General features: G+C 34.6%; 1 protein-coding gene and 1 pseudogene across 1 annotated transcript in view; both read left to right on the top strand.

Annotated features, from left to right (window-relative positions):
• Positions 1 to 1308: 1308 nt before the first annotated feature.
• LOC109082186 lies at positions 1309 to 4061 on the top strand (annotated as a pseudogene).
• Positions 4062 to 6107: 2046 nt separating this feature from the next.
• The window catches only part of LOC109097696 (forkhead box protein O6-like), a 30541-nt gene continuing 21700 nt past the window's right edge, over positions 6108 to 14948 (top strand). Inside the window, exon 1 of the mRNA XM_042755760.1 lies at positions 6108 to 6727. Within this exon, the coding sequence (XP_042611694.1) occupies positions 6302 to 6727 (426 nt within the window). The 5' untranslated portion in view covers positions 6108 to 6301. The remainder of the gene's footprint in view (positions 6728 to 14948) is intronic.

Raw genomic sequence — 14948 nt, 5'->3', positions numbered from 1 at the left:
AGGCTTTGGCATAGGCCTAATCAAATAACAGAAATATATAATGCAATCATTTTTACAAAACAAATTTACAAAATGTGATAAAATTACAGTTTTATTCAGCTTATTAGTCTAAAGTTTTAGAAATTTTGAAGGATTTCAGTCACTGTACAAAATGTGCATTCTGTACATCAGGGGTGTCAAACTCAATTCCTGGAGGGCCGGAGCCCTGTAGAGTTTAGATTCAACCCTGCTCCAACACAAATGTAGTTTTCAAATAATCCTGAAGGACTTGATTAGTTGGCTCAGGAGTGTTTAATTAGGGTTGAATCTAAACTCTACGGGGCTCCGGCCCTCCAGGAATTGAGTTGCTGTACATGTTGGCCCTCAGGAGCGCAGTCTGACTTCAGGAAGCCAGTTCAGCTTGAGGTTCACGTGTAAGAAAGTAGAAATAGAGCTCAGTCAGTATGTGGATGTAGTGATCTGTACCAGTATACCTTTTAACAACCATGGAGGAAAACCTGGAAGTTTAGTTTGAAACAATACAACTTAAACCCGTGAGCATCAGGGAAAGTAAGAAATATTTCTCATCATACCTACAGGTTTTAATTTAGTTTGAACTTAAACTTATTTATTTCAGTTTTCTAATTTTCATTTAAGTTTTTAAGTTCACATTTTTCATCTAATATTTATATTTAATTTTATTTCAGCTTTATTCCAATTACTTAAAACTGTTTTAATATATTTAGTAAAGAAACTATATAACAACCTAAAATTCCAATGTTAGATTTCAATAATGGGGGAGAGTGCCAAATGAGTTTTACTCTCTTTTCTGTCTATTACAGATCAGTGGTTTTACTCCATCATATAGGATTAAAAAAAAAAAAATTATCAAAGTATTTTCATTTTGAGAAGCTGTTACTTTTAATTCACTACAGCTCAAAGCATAAGATCTGACATTTTTAAATTATGATTTGTTTTTAATGAGAAGAACTGAGTAAAATTGATGTACTGACATGTGTCCCTTCTTCAACAGGTGAAGCTACCAGAATTGTTTCATTTACACCTATTAATGTTTGTGCAACACTCAACATTGTGTTGGAGAACGTGACGGAGAACTGTATTAAAATTATAAAGAAATAAACATATAAGAGTATTAAAATAAAAAGTATTTTAATTTTCATACATTTGAGTCATAAATGTTGTAAACATTAATAGTATGATGAAGATATCCCTTCAGTCCGGAAGATGGCGCTAAATGAATGAATGAAACGTTGTGCATGCGCTATAATTTCAATCGCCACTGCGCATGCGCGTTTTGCACACGGAGGCAGTCGAATAAGTTGTATCAATTGCTGATGGTATTTTTCAAAAACATGAACCGTTTCGATTGTGTTTTCTGATAACATGTAAAATATGTTATTTTGCATTCATTATTCAGAGTATTATATTGGCTGGCGGTGTTTTGTTGTTAATATCTTACTACAGTATATCTGCAGGTCTGTTGTGCGTGTTGATCGTTCATTTGAAGTTCTGTTTTAACCAGCTGTCATTTTCACTGGTGGTTGACTGTTAAATGTGTTAAGAGTCTAAGAGAGTTCAGAAGAGTGATGGAGGCTCCGCCGGTCACTGTGATGCCTGTCACGGGTGGAACCATAAATATGATGGAGTATCTTCTGCAAGGTAAACTAAATAGAAGATAATGTTATTATATCCCGCAGTCTTCTAGATTATACTGTTCTGGACAATATTTGAAACTTGCATGTCTCGTGTTATTGCTTCCTTATGATAAATCGCTCATTGTATTTCTCATTCGTAAATCTTTTGGATAAGAGTTTGCTAAATGAAGAAATGTCAATGTCATTAAAGTAATTTTATGTATCTATTAAGACATTTATTTATTTTTTGTTATTTTTTTTTTTTTTTTAACCGTGATTGGTCTTATACAACTCTCCTTTAATTTAAATTCTTTATATTGGGATTATATAAAACAAACTTTGAATTGATTTAAACAGAAACATGTATGGAAGCATGTTTCCGCCTTGGGGGGAAAATAAATAAATAAATAAATATAAATAAACAAGTACCTAAAGCCAATTTTTACTTTTCATCTCACAATTCTGACTTCTTTTTTTTTTCTCTCACAAATTTGAGTTTGTATTTAATTCCGCAATACATTTAACATATTAAATTCTCTTAATTCTGAGAAGAAAAGTCAGAATTGTGAGAGAAAAAGTCAGAATTGTAAGATGAAAAGTCGCAATTGGATTTATTTATTTACTTATTTATATTTGTTTATTGCAAAAAAGTTGCAATTTCCTTTTTAATTTTTATTCTGCTGCCGAAGAAAGAAAAAAAACAATTGTGAGATAAAAACTCAGAATTGCGAGATGTAAACTTGAAATTGTGAGAAAAAGGGGTGAATTGTGAGTTTACATCTCAGTTAATTTTTTTCAGAATTGTAAAACAGTTGTAACAAAAACTGCAGTTGAACAGGCTTCCATAAATGTGTCATTGCACATTTACATAGACACCAGTAAGCTGATAACTCATAAACTTATTAAAATAACCGGATTTCCGCGTTTACATGCACATCAGTAACCTGACAACGAATGAAAGAGTCATGAAAGAGTCTGATTTTGTGCTATATTTACTTCTTTCTTTACTGCAAAACTTTGCTATGTCTAGATGCGCTTAAATCTGCACTAACGATGCATTCTTTTCACGTATCAACAATGCGAACATAATTGCGCAATAAAATCGTCTGGGTTTTTTTTTTTTTTCGTAACTTGTCAGTGAACTACGGCTCTGTGTAGTAAATGCTGCTCCATCTGAAAGCATGTGATAATGATTTACTGCTGATTACAGAACTGGCTTTACTAACAAATTGTGCATGACAATCGCATTCGATTAATCGTGCAGCCCTATTACCGCATTTACATGACCACATGCATTTTTGGCTTAATAAGCATAATCGGCTTAAGAATGTGCATGTAAACGCGCTCACTGTCACATTTGTTATGGGTTTTTACATTTAAGTAAGCTTTGTGAAGTTATGTCTTCTGACTTTACTGTTTTGTTGATTTGTTCGGCACAGGCAGTGTACTGGATCAGTCACTGTAAACACTCCAACACCTACACACAGCTCTCTCTTATAACAATGATCCACACAACTCTGCTGATCATGAGCTGGTGTATCTGCTGAAGGGTCAGTAGGGCAACCCGTTCATGCTGCGTGCGCGTCGCTCGCTGCTTCATCCCACTGCCCCTTGGCATCTGCGCTATCAAGATCAGCTGGAGGTGGGCGACAAAAGCCGCCATGCGCTGGTGCGAAACTGTGTGGATGTGGCTGCCTGGCACAGCTTACCAGAGTTTCTCAACGAGATGGGTTTCCGCATGGACCATGAGTTCGTGGCCAAGGGTCAGGTGTTCCGGAAGGGTGCAATGAAGGTGGTAGTGAGCAAACTGTTACGTGTCCTTGCGTCAGGAAACACGGAGAACACAGAGCCACTGTCTCTGTCGTTGGAGCTGAGCGTACTGGCTCCTGCGGGACAGGACACTGTGTCTGAGGACATGAGGAGCTTCGCAGAACAGCTGAAACCTCTGGTGCACCTGGAGAAAATTGACCCTAAAAGACTCATGTAGTGTGACTTGATTTCACTGGAGACTTTTGCTTGTATTATTATGATGATGGGTATTTTATGCTAATTGATTTATAAACATTCAAAAACATTTATTTTTAGTAACTAAATAAAATTCCGTAATAACTGGATGATAAAAAAAAAATGTGACAAATAAACCTCTCATTTGATATTTTTCAGGGGAGAAATGTAGTGTATTAAAAGGGTAAGATTAAAAAAAAATAAAGTAAAAAGTATGTTTTTATATAATGGTTTGATAAAAACACTACATTGTAGTACACTGTATGCTTTTCTAAAAACAGTTGTGTTTGGTTAAAACCTATGGCTGTATTAAAATGGTAGAGCTACAGCGCCCCCTGAAAGATGTCCGATAAGTCAGCGCTGACATACAGAAAAGTTGTGTTGTGTTAAGTCTGTTAATAAATTTCCCATTCTTGACTTGAAGCTGCTTCAGTGAGTCCTTAAAATGACTTTTTCTCATCCCAGGAAGAAGATGTGGCTGCTCGGCCACAACAGAACATAAATAGCAATTTAACCAAACCTCTTATCAGAGATCTTGGCATTGTTGTATATTGTAAGTATTTGATTTTCTAATTTACATCAGATGTTATATAGCTGATGTCAGTTAATAACAAATAAACTTTATTTGTATGTTGCAATGATAAGGTTCTTCACCTTATTATTTTCAGAGAAGCAATGGTGTATCATTCCATTAGATAACATAACTCTGCCATGTCAAAACCCAACTTAATCACTTGAATTTTATGCATCTAATGCACTTTATTTCTTTATCATTCATGGTATTCATTTAGTTGTTTACTACTCTTGTTAATCTTTTGCTAACATTTATTTTATTACACTTGTGTCTTCCTTGTGTTGATAGTATAGTAAGAGTCTCTACAAGTCAATGATAATGCACCTTAAGTGAAGTGTGATTTAAAAACAAGAACATCAATGGTTACGTGAATACCAGTTAATACAATGTCCTAGTCCGTTAGCATGCTCTGTGTTGAGCAGGATAATATCATAAGAGTGACATCACAGTTATTTGTGCACATTTCTTGTGTAATGTGACTGTGTTGGGTGGAGACAATAAAATACTTGTATGTGGATGTTTTAAGGATTTGGATTGTGGTGAATTATGTCACTCTTGGAATGTCTAATTGTGTTTCTACCCTTCAATCCTTTAATTCTGTCCTTTTTGCATGACTGATCTGTGATGCTGAACAAGGCTGTCTTCTGTTTTAGCAAACTGCAAACACTGTATTTGGAATGAACACAACTGTCATGCCAAAACAAAGAAGAAACTGACTCACATTTCATCTTCTTTCTCCTAAATGAACACATTTGATCATCATTATTTTATCCTTAATAGCATTTATTACATATTCCATTTAACTGAAATAGGTGACAACTGAGAAAACTTAAAGTGTAGTTTATTAGTATCAACACTATATAGAGAAAAAAGAATTACACCAAAACTTCAAATTCGTTGATTTTATAGTTCCAATATCTCTGCTATTGTAATTATATTATTCCATAACTTTTTAGGAATTCTATGAGAAACGGGTAAAGAAACACTGAGAGGAAGAACCTGAATGTTTAGAAATGATTATTTCAAGAAATCTGAATGCTCATCTATTTGTTTCCTGTTCAAAAAGCTATGTTTTTCTGAATGTGTGAATGTGTTCATTAATTTGTCCTCATTGATTTGAACTATCCTGAACTATCCAAAATTAGTTAATTTTTTTTTTTAAGTTTTATTTTGTATAAAAAGGTTAAAACTGTTTTTTAGTGACATAAAATTGTATATTATTATTATTATTATTTATTAAATCAGACAAAGTTTTAAGCTGTTAATCACATGTGGGGCATGTTATCACATTTCACTTTCATTCTTTCAATTCAGAGTAAATAAAGGAAAAAGTGTACATTGTTTTAGTGAAATAAGACCACATAGACATGTGAAATTAATGTGGAAAAATACTTTGAACTTAAACGCAGAGTTACACAAACTAAAAAAAAGCCAAAAAGTGTTACGTTTATTACTGGAAATGACACAAATCTGAATTACAAACTCCAGAGAATACACACTTACACACACCACCTTTGACTAAACATCGGTTCAGGTCCTTCTTTGTAGCTTAATGTATTTGTGGAAAGTGCCAGAATGCAACAATATATACAACTGAAACAATACAACAGAATATAACAGAATCGGTTGCATTGTACTGAAAATAAATAAGAACTATATAAAATAAGAACACTATAAGAATAGGCTACAGTATAAATGAGTAAAAGAGAATATGTTTGGGACTTTACCAAATATGCATAAGTGTTACGACATTCATGATGCACTGTGAAGTTTTTAGCTCTAAGTGCAAAACGAAAATATCTCACATCTTTCTCCTCCACATAAAAAAACCCACATAGAAGAAGAAGAATACTCCTCCTCCTCCTCCTCCGCTCAGATCAAATCAAAACAAAACCGGGATGGAATTTGAATACGAGCCGCTGTCTGAACACATGCATCCATTATTTCTGCAAGCCAGTCTCACTTCAACATGATGCGCTCTCGTCTACAGCATGCATCTCTCTCCTCATTTGTGAGGTGGACCCACTGAGGCGTTTCTGAGAATACAGTATCACCTGACGACTTCTACCTGGCATCGGCTTAAGGACAGATGATGATGATAGAGGAGGATGAAGCGGAGGCTCATCAGGTGGATATGGAGTCGAATTTGGTCAGCAGACCTCGTTCATGCATCTGGACGAACGACTTCTCGTGTGAGGTGAACGCGGATCTGTCGCTTAATTTCTCAATTTTTAAAGTAGATTCGGACCATGTTCCATCACCGGCGTGCAGGAGGAGGAGGAGGATGCTGGATACCGGAGGATTTCACGACTTTACGGGAGCTGCGCTGCGCAAAACCAAGGCATCCTCCCGGCGGAACGCGTGGGGAAACCAGTCCTACGCGGAGCTCATCACCCGAGCCATCGAGAGCACACCCGAGAAAAGACTCACCCTGTCTCAGATCTACGACTGGATGGTCCGATATGTGCCCTATTTCAAAGATAAAGGAGACAGCAACAGCTCTGCCGGATGGAAGGTAAAACACATGATACATGCGTGCACACAATAACAATTCACGTTGGTCAACTTAGACTTACAAGATTCTTGACATGGTGATTTGCTCTAAAAATAGTTAACACTCCACATGAATTTGCCATAACATTACATGAAATGTAATATATACATTCACTATTCAATATACTGTATACTGTACATAAACACAATAAACATAATGCATGGTGCAAAATGGGTAAAGATAGGCAAATGAAATTGTTCTTAACATATTATTGTAAACTCCTCTGAATTTAGAACCCCATATATTCCAGAAGCTTTTATTCATTTGAGATAAATTCATTCTGGAAAGATTAAGTCTTGTTCTTAAGCTCTGGTTATTTCATACAGAGAGAAAAAATGGGCAAAGGCAGGAAAAATATGGGTGTTAGAGAGATAGGATGTAGGCAAAATATATGGGTATAATACAATGCATATTTTATAATACACATAAAATTGAAAGATTATGTTTAAGTGGATGATGATGGAGGACAAAGCATTTTAGGAGGGAAACCTCTGCATAATGCAATCATGCATTGTCAGTATCCCACTGCTCCAGTACTCTGCAATCAGACGGATTCATTCCAAACACGTTATATTGTGACACCTCTGTAATTTTCTTTTATTTCATATTTGAACTTCACACTTTATTAATTTACAGTTACAAGCATCATATTTCAATAATAATTTCAATAATTCAGATTATAGAGTAAGTGCCTTTCTGTTAGGATCAATGAGAGAATATGTTCTCTAAGAGTTGTAGGGCTGTTTGTTGTTTGTTAGGTTTCATTTTGTCCAGCCCAAATTGTCTTCAAAGCAAGATTTTTTAATTCAAAGTCATATAAATTATAAATTAAACCCAACCCAAAACAAACAAATAAGCTACTAAACTAAAGTCATTTGTAGTACGTGGTAGTATTTGTTGTACTTTGTCAGTGTTTAATCCAATAATGATCCTAACAGAAAATATTTGAGCAGCGTACTGTTGCTGTGGTTACCACCTCAGACAAATGCAACTCTGTTCTGTTCATGTTTCTACTTAAAATAAATAAATTAATTCATTAATAACTAACTCGGGATCTAACCTTTATGCAGCTAAGTTAAACCCTATTGAAACATCCAACCATCCAGTTTCCTAACTGCTTGTTCTATGTTGGGTTGCAAGGATGCTGGAGCCCATCCCAGAATCCTGGGCAATATCTGGGAAACACCATGGATTGGCTCCTATTGAATCATATTGCCAATCATATTTATAGTTACATGTAAATAATAAAATATTTACTTTTATCTCTTTGTTAAACATGAAACAGATAGGCCACAAATATTACATATAATATTATTTCATATGCTTATGACAAAAGTATTGTTTGTCAGAAACATTGTCTTAGATTAACTGTGCTGAACTGTGTGTCAACAAAAGACACACTGAGGATCCCTTGATAGCATCAATACTATGGTTTGCCACTTGGATTGTGCTAGAAAAAGAATGAGTTAGCAGCCTCACAAAGGATCCTCAGTCTGCTCAGCCCTTCTAGTTCAGGGCAAATGTAAGCCCATATCATTAAAATGAGCTCTTCAGAGGTGTGTTGAAAGAGAATTAGCTGCATTATCTTAGTGTCAGCCACTGCCTAAACTCAAAAAAACATGTTGAGACATGTCCTGACCCACATGATGAAGGCGATCTTTATGCCTTTCTTAGCTCTAACCTAATGATAAAAAAATGCATATCCTACTGTCTGAAACAATGCAAAACAACTGGAAACTCTGAAGAGGACAGGCAAGCATCAAGGCCAGACATTTGATTGTATTCCAATAGTTTATTTCTTCAAATTTTATCAAATTAGTTTTTTAATCATACAATGACTATACAGTGACCATATATCTGAAATTAAATCCATGGACAATTCTTGTTTAGCTTTCTATATATATGTAGGAATGCCAATGTGGGAACTGCTGACACAGTCCTACTGATTTAAAAGGAAATTTAAAAAACAAAAAAAGACAAATATAACAGTTATAACAGTTTTGCAAGTGTTTGTTTGGAAAGTTGCCCTGACAGAAAGAGTGTGAATCAGATTTGTGTTACCCAACCCAGTTTTCCCTGAATAGTTTTTAATATTGTGATGAACTATAGTATATAACAATCGGTCATAGTTTTTAAATAATTAGTCATCAGCACTGTTATGAACTGTAAAGTCTGCTGAGTGTAACTTTCAAATACTCAAAAATGATGACAAAAAGATGCTTTTTCGCTCATTCGCTCTTTCTCTGTGGTTTTGTTGTCTGGTCTAGTTATAAAATAGTATATGAAGAGAAATGATAACATGACTTGAAGCTGCTATAGCAAGCAGCACCCTCTGTTGCACTATACAAACCCCACATGACAGAGACAGAGCCTGTCAGTTCTTTTGCTCTGTCTTGCCTCATTAGGTATTATTTCAGTGGCTGTTAAAACAATGATTTTTGGGCACCTTGTACAATAGGTTTGTGTGAGGAACAGATGGTTTCAGTGTGACGACACTGAAAAAAAGAGTATACCACAAAATAATGGCAAGGAAACACATCTTTCTATAAGCTGTCCTTGTGCTGCACAAGCACGCACACGCATGTCCAGTGTGGTCAGCTTTACTGACTCAAACAACTCCTAAATAAGCCAGTTCTTTTTGGTGAGTCAAAAATGCATTGTGCAATCAGTATAGCCCAATTCCATTCATTTGTGAATCATAAAATTACTACTTCTCGTCTGATTCAGAGGTCCTCTGAGAAATCTAATCCATCTGGATAAGATGTCTGGGATTGCCTTATTATTTTCTATATTCTGTTTATTTGTACCTTTGTTGAGTAAAGTAACTATTTTCTTGTGGCGTGACAATTCTCTGACTGCCCGCTCCACTTTTATCAAGGATATAGACTTTTCTAAAAATAAAATCAACAACGCTATCATGGGAATTAATAGCAGAATTAGGTAGACTCTAAGCTTCTTTAATTAGATTGAAACGTTTGTCAGACAAATTTTATGTTGGCTTGAAAAAAATATTTTCTTAAAATTAAAAACAGTTTGATATTTGACTGTCTGGATAGATAGATAGATACATTTGAAAGCTTTGAAGTCTCTTATGCTCACAAATGCTGCATTTATTTGATCTAAAATACAGTAAAACAGTAACTGTAACATACAGTTGATTTATCTGCAGCCATTACTCCAGTTTTCAATTTTTAGTAATTAATTAATTAATTAATTAATTTTATGTATTGAGAAATTAATACATTTATTCAGCAAAGACGCATTAAGTTGATTAAGAATATCAGTAAAGACATTTACAATGTTACAAAAGGTTTGTATTTCAAATAAGTGCTGATCTATTGAACTGTCTATTTACAGAATACTGAAACAAAAGTATCACAGTTTCCACAAAAATATTAAGCAGCAACAGCTTTTTAAAAAAATATATATATTTAAAAAGTTTTAATTATTTAATTAAAATTATTTATTTATTTATTTCAAACAAAGTGCAAAAATAAGTATTGTAAAATGCTTTCTGAAAGCAGCCTCTGAATGATTTCTGTACAAAAACAAGCAAAAATATGATTAAGTTGTATGATCTTCCTATTAAGACTGTCTTTGGCTAAATGTTGCGCTATTGATGGATATGCATAACAGTAATTGCCTGTCACAACAGAAAATTACTTTCTCATTATTGCATTTTTAAAAAATGTTTTAATGCCCCTGTGGGTGTGTGCATTAGGGTTTGTGTGTCTTGACAACATTTTTAATCCACCATTTGAAAGAATGTCATATTGATATTCTTTTCTGAGGGACGGAAGGAAAGTGTGTGTGTGTGTGTGTGTGTGTGTGTGTGTGTGTGTGTGTGTGTGTGTGTGTGTGTGTGTGTGTGTGTGTGTGTGTGTGTGTGTGTGTGTGTTTGTGTGTGTGTGTGTGCATGTGTTTTTGTGACATATCAGGACATTTATATAATGACATGGGTATCACACAGGTATTACAAGGAGAGGGTGCCTTATGAGGACATAACCCATGTCCCCATTTTTCAAAACGCTTATAAACCATACAGAATGAGTTTTTTTGAGAAAGAAAAAATGCACAAAGTTTCCTGTAAGGGGTAGGGTTAGTTGTAGGGTTGGTGTAGGGCAATAGAATATACAGTTTGTACAGTATAAAAACCATTAAGCCTATGGGATGTCCCCACTTTTCACAAAAACAAACATGTGTGTGTGTGTCAGTGTGATGGCTGGTAATGTGCGGTGGGTCAGTACGAGTGCCAGGCAGTCAGTCAGACTGTAATGTGAAGTGACTAGAGTGTTATTTATAACATGTCTTTAATGGTGCAAGGCAGCTGGGCAAAGAGTCAGGAGCCAGTGAGAGAGAAAGAGAGATGACAGACATTGGAATAAAGAGAGAGCAAGCAGGTTCACATTTTGTATGTATAAATACAAAAACAGTTATAACATCTGTTATAACATTCTGCAGTAGCAACACCAAGGTCATGGCTTCAATTCAGTATACCTTTGGATAAAAGCATTTGCCAAACACAAATTTCTGGCAACATCGTTGACCTGATTGCACAGACACTATTGGAAGAGAACCGAACTGAGCTGGATGATGACATCACTGAATCAACAATGAACTGACTTTTCTATTGTCCTCTTGCATTATCAGCACGTTTTTCATGTTTAACATTGTAAAGCTGCTTTGACATAATCTGTATATAGCCCTATAAATGTGACTTGACTTGAGAAAATGTAAGATATGTAATTGTCAAAAATTTACTTCCACAGAAATATAGCAGAACGTTGCACTTCAACCAATTCAAGTATTGTGTATTGTCCTTTGATATATTTATCAACATCAAATTTTAGCTATTATTTAGATGCAATAAACCACACACAAACATGTTAGTGTTTTTTTATTTCTTAAAACCACAAACTGATAGATATTTAGTCATTTTCCCAATAGAAAAGAATGAGTACCTATTATGGACAGGATTTTTTTTGTTTATTTTTTCCTTCACTGTTATATGAAGGTCACATAAAAATAAATAAATATACAAATAAGTAAATAATTATTTTTTACTAATTTAAATGCATTTTATATGCAGGTTTGGTGGTTTAACCCTGGTCTCAAACCTTCTTAAACTATTAAAATCCATTATAGTAATTTGAATATAAAATGTGAGAAATATGATGTATAAAGACAATAAAGAAATAACAAGGTAAATGTCACTTATACAACAACAGAGTATGTTTATTGTTAATTAAACACAGCTTTGCACTGACAGCTGCCATATATTTAAGTGAAAATCTTATTATTTTTGAAGTTCTGAAGGCCATCTGCTGAGTTAATGAATTCAAGAGTTTTTCTTTTTCTTTTTAAATAAGCTACCAATAAGCCACATTTTATCAAATTATTATGCATTGTAAACCCTAATAAGTTACATCACAAAAAAATATTAAGTTAATAACCTCTAAGATAAAATTGGTAGAACTTTGGAATTTATTTTTTTACACAAGTATTTGTACATAAATATTGAGTTAACTAACTAACTAAATACAATTTGATTGAATTTATCATGGTACTGGGGTAGGCTTCAGTTCCCATTATCTCTCAACCTGCTGATTGGTGGTTACCTTATATTTGCAAGGTAATCCATAACATGTATCCATGCATGTGTTTTATGCATAAATATATCCCTGTCTTCATGTTTTTTTGTTTGTTTGTTTGTTTGTTTGTTTGTTTGTTTTTCGTTTTAGTGGTTCTTTATGCTGTGTGTCTCGCCTCATGTAAGCATACATACAGTGTGTGTTGGGTGTCTGTGTGTGTGTGTGTGTGCTGATGAACTCAGTTGGAGACTGAGTCCTCAGGGAACAGCTCCTGTTAATAATTCAGACATGGCTTATTATCAAGCAAGTGCAGATTTCATCTTAATTGCAGGCAGTCTGTTCTGCTCAGTATCTCACGAAAGCATGTATGCCTAAATGTTCTGCTTTGCACATACATGAAACAGTCTCCTAATTTTCATGGGATTTTCAGAGGCAGAATAAAATAACTCCCTTGCAATGATAAACTGATGTTAATTGATAAAAATAAAAAATAAAAAGTCACATGCTGTTGTGAAGTTTGGTGCAGTGTAAATTACGCACTTTAAAGATCATGTACTATTCTGCATATTAAAATCTTCCTACTTTCCAAATGTATTGTGCAGAGATATTAACATTTAGTCATTTTGCAGACACTTTTATCCAAAGCAACTTACAGTTGGGGAATACATAAAGCGATTCTTCTTAAAGAGGCAAACAGACACAGGAGGTGTGCATACAGCCATGTGCCTGTATGATGGAACCCACTGATGTAGTGTATATGGAGAATAGAAGGGGTCCAAGAATTGATCCCTGAGGAACCCCAGAGACTAGTTGATGTGCTTTGGATACCTCACCTCCCCAGGCCACCCTGAAAGACCTACCAGTGAAATAGGATTTAAACCAGAGAAGTGGAATACCTGTGATGCCCAGTGATAGAGGGCAGACAGGAGGATCCAATGATTGAAAGTGTCAAAAGCAGCAGATCGATCCAGCAGAGACAATAATAAGCCATTGGTAGGCCAATATCTTGTCCAACCAATGCCATGAGTTTTGGATAGCACAGTTGATTGTTAGACGATGGGGAGGTGGTAGGAGTGTTAGAGAAACCTGCTTGGAAAAAAATCATATGTCCTTTAAAAAAATAAATATAAATCCGTAAACTTTAATCAAAGGAAGGACCAAAACCATTTTATAAGAACCATAATAATAAATAAAAAAAAAAAACAGCAGCTGTGGTTGCCAGGAATTTACCATAAAAATATGGTGATGATGTTTCAGATATTATAGGATGGCAAATTGGCGCATGTATATGTATGACTTGAGGCCTGTTCACACCATGAAAAATAACTATACTGACAATGATATAGCTTTAAAGTCATAATTTTAAAGAATAGCACATAATGATAATGGCACAAAGGAATGAAATTGTTGGAATCACTTTCCAGCTGATGAATGATAAAAAAACATTGACAGCCAATCAGAATCCATCTTGCTTTAAACAAACAACACAACTGCAGCCCATGCTTATAAAAAACAGAAAGTCTAATGTAGTATTATAGTTATTGTTTTTGGTGTGAACAGGCCTTTATAACCATAACCAATCAGCCGCAATCCCATAAAAACATAGACGGGAGAGGAAAGTTGATCTGCTGACACTGAGCAAATAAAGGAACACAGACACAGCTGGATCATTTATAAACAAATCTACTAAGGGTTAAGACATATTTTTTTTTTTTTTTTTTTTTTTTTATAATGGCGCAAATAAAATAGTACATTTACTTCTGCAAATCTTAGTAAATTACTTGGTCAAATGCCAAATCAATGCCAAAAGAGGGTTTGTGCTGGTGCAAACTTGTTAGTAAATCTGGCCAAAATTGTTAATATACCAATCAGCTTGAGCTACAAAAATCAGATTTTCAGTGATATCCACCTTAATAATGCAGGTGTTACAACAGAAGTGGTCAGTCTGCTAACGAAAATTAGAAGAAAAATAATGATTTATATAATCATAAGTAATTTATCATGCAGAGTATGCTGGGCATGTCCTTTTACTGTTTTCATTGTGAATTATATGGTAATTTTTTTTATTATTGCAAAACCGTACATTTATATATGGTAAGGTAACTTACAGTTAACCAGTGAACAGGTTATTAACAGAAATTTTACAGTAATTTTTTTGTGTAAAAAATAAAAAATATATATATTATTTATTTTTTTATTTTTTTACAGTGCAGTCTCTCTACCACAGACATTGTGGAAGCAAATATCTCTATCTAATTAAATCAACCAAACCCAAACAGTTTCATAATTTCAGCAGACTTGAGGCACACACTTGTTTCTCTGCTTTGGCTACTGTAGTTAGTTATGAGCCTTCTGTGGTGATTTATGTCTGGGAGAAGCTATATCTCACACCGCTGACAAGCTGCCACACTGTTCAAACCGGCGTGGTTATCCGAGGTCCAGGCTCATTATGATTCCTTGGAAGCAGTGCTGAAATAGGCTCTGTCACAAATATGGAACATAAGTGCCAGTGGTACACTTGATTTAGTATGTGTGTTTCTGTTAAATACATGTGAACTTAGAGTGTCCCATTTGTTATTTTATGATTCAGA

The sequence above is a fragment of the Cyprinus carpio genome, unplaced genomic scaffold (genome assembly GCF_018340385.1).
Source record: "Cyprinus carpio isolate SPL01 unplaced genomic scaffold, ASM1834038v1 S000006746, whole genome shotgun sequence".
Lineage (NCBI taxonomy): Eukaryota > Metazoa > Chordata > Actinopteri > Cypriniformes > Cyprinidae > Cyprinus > Cyprinus carpio.
Note: the sequence above shows the minus strand (reverse complement) of the source record. Positions and strands in the feature narration are given on the sequence as shown.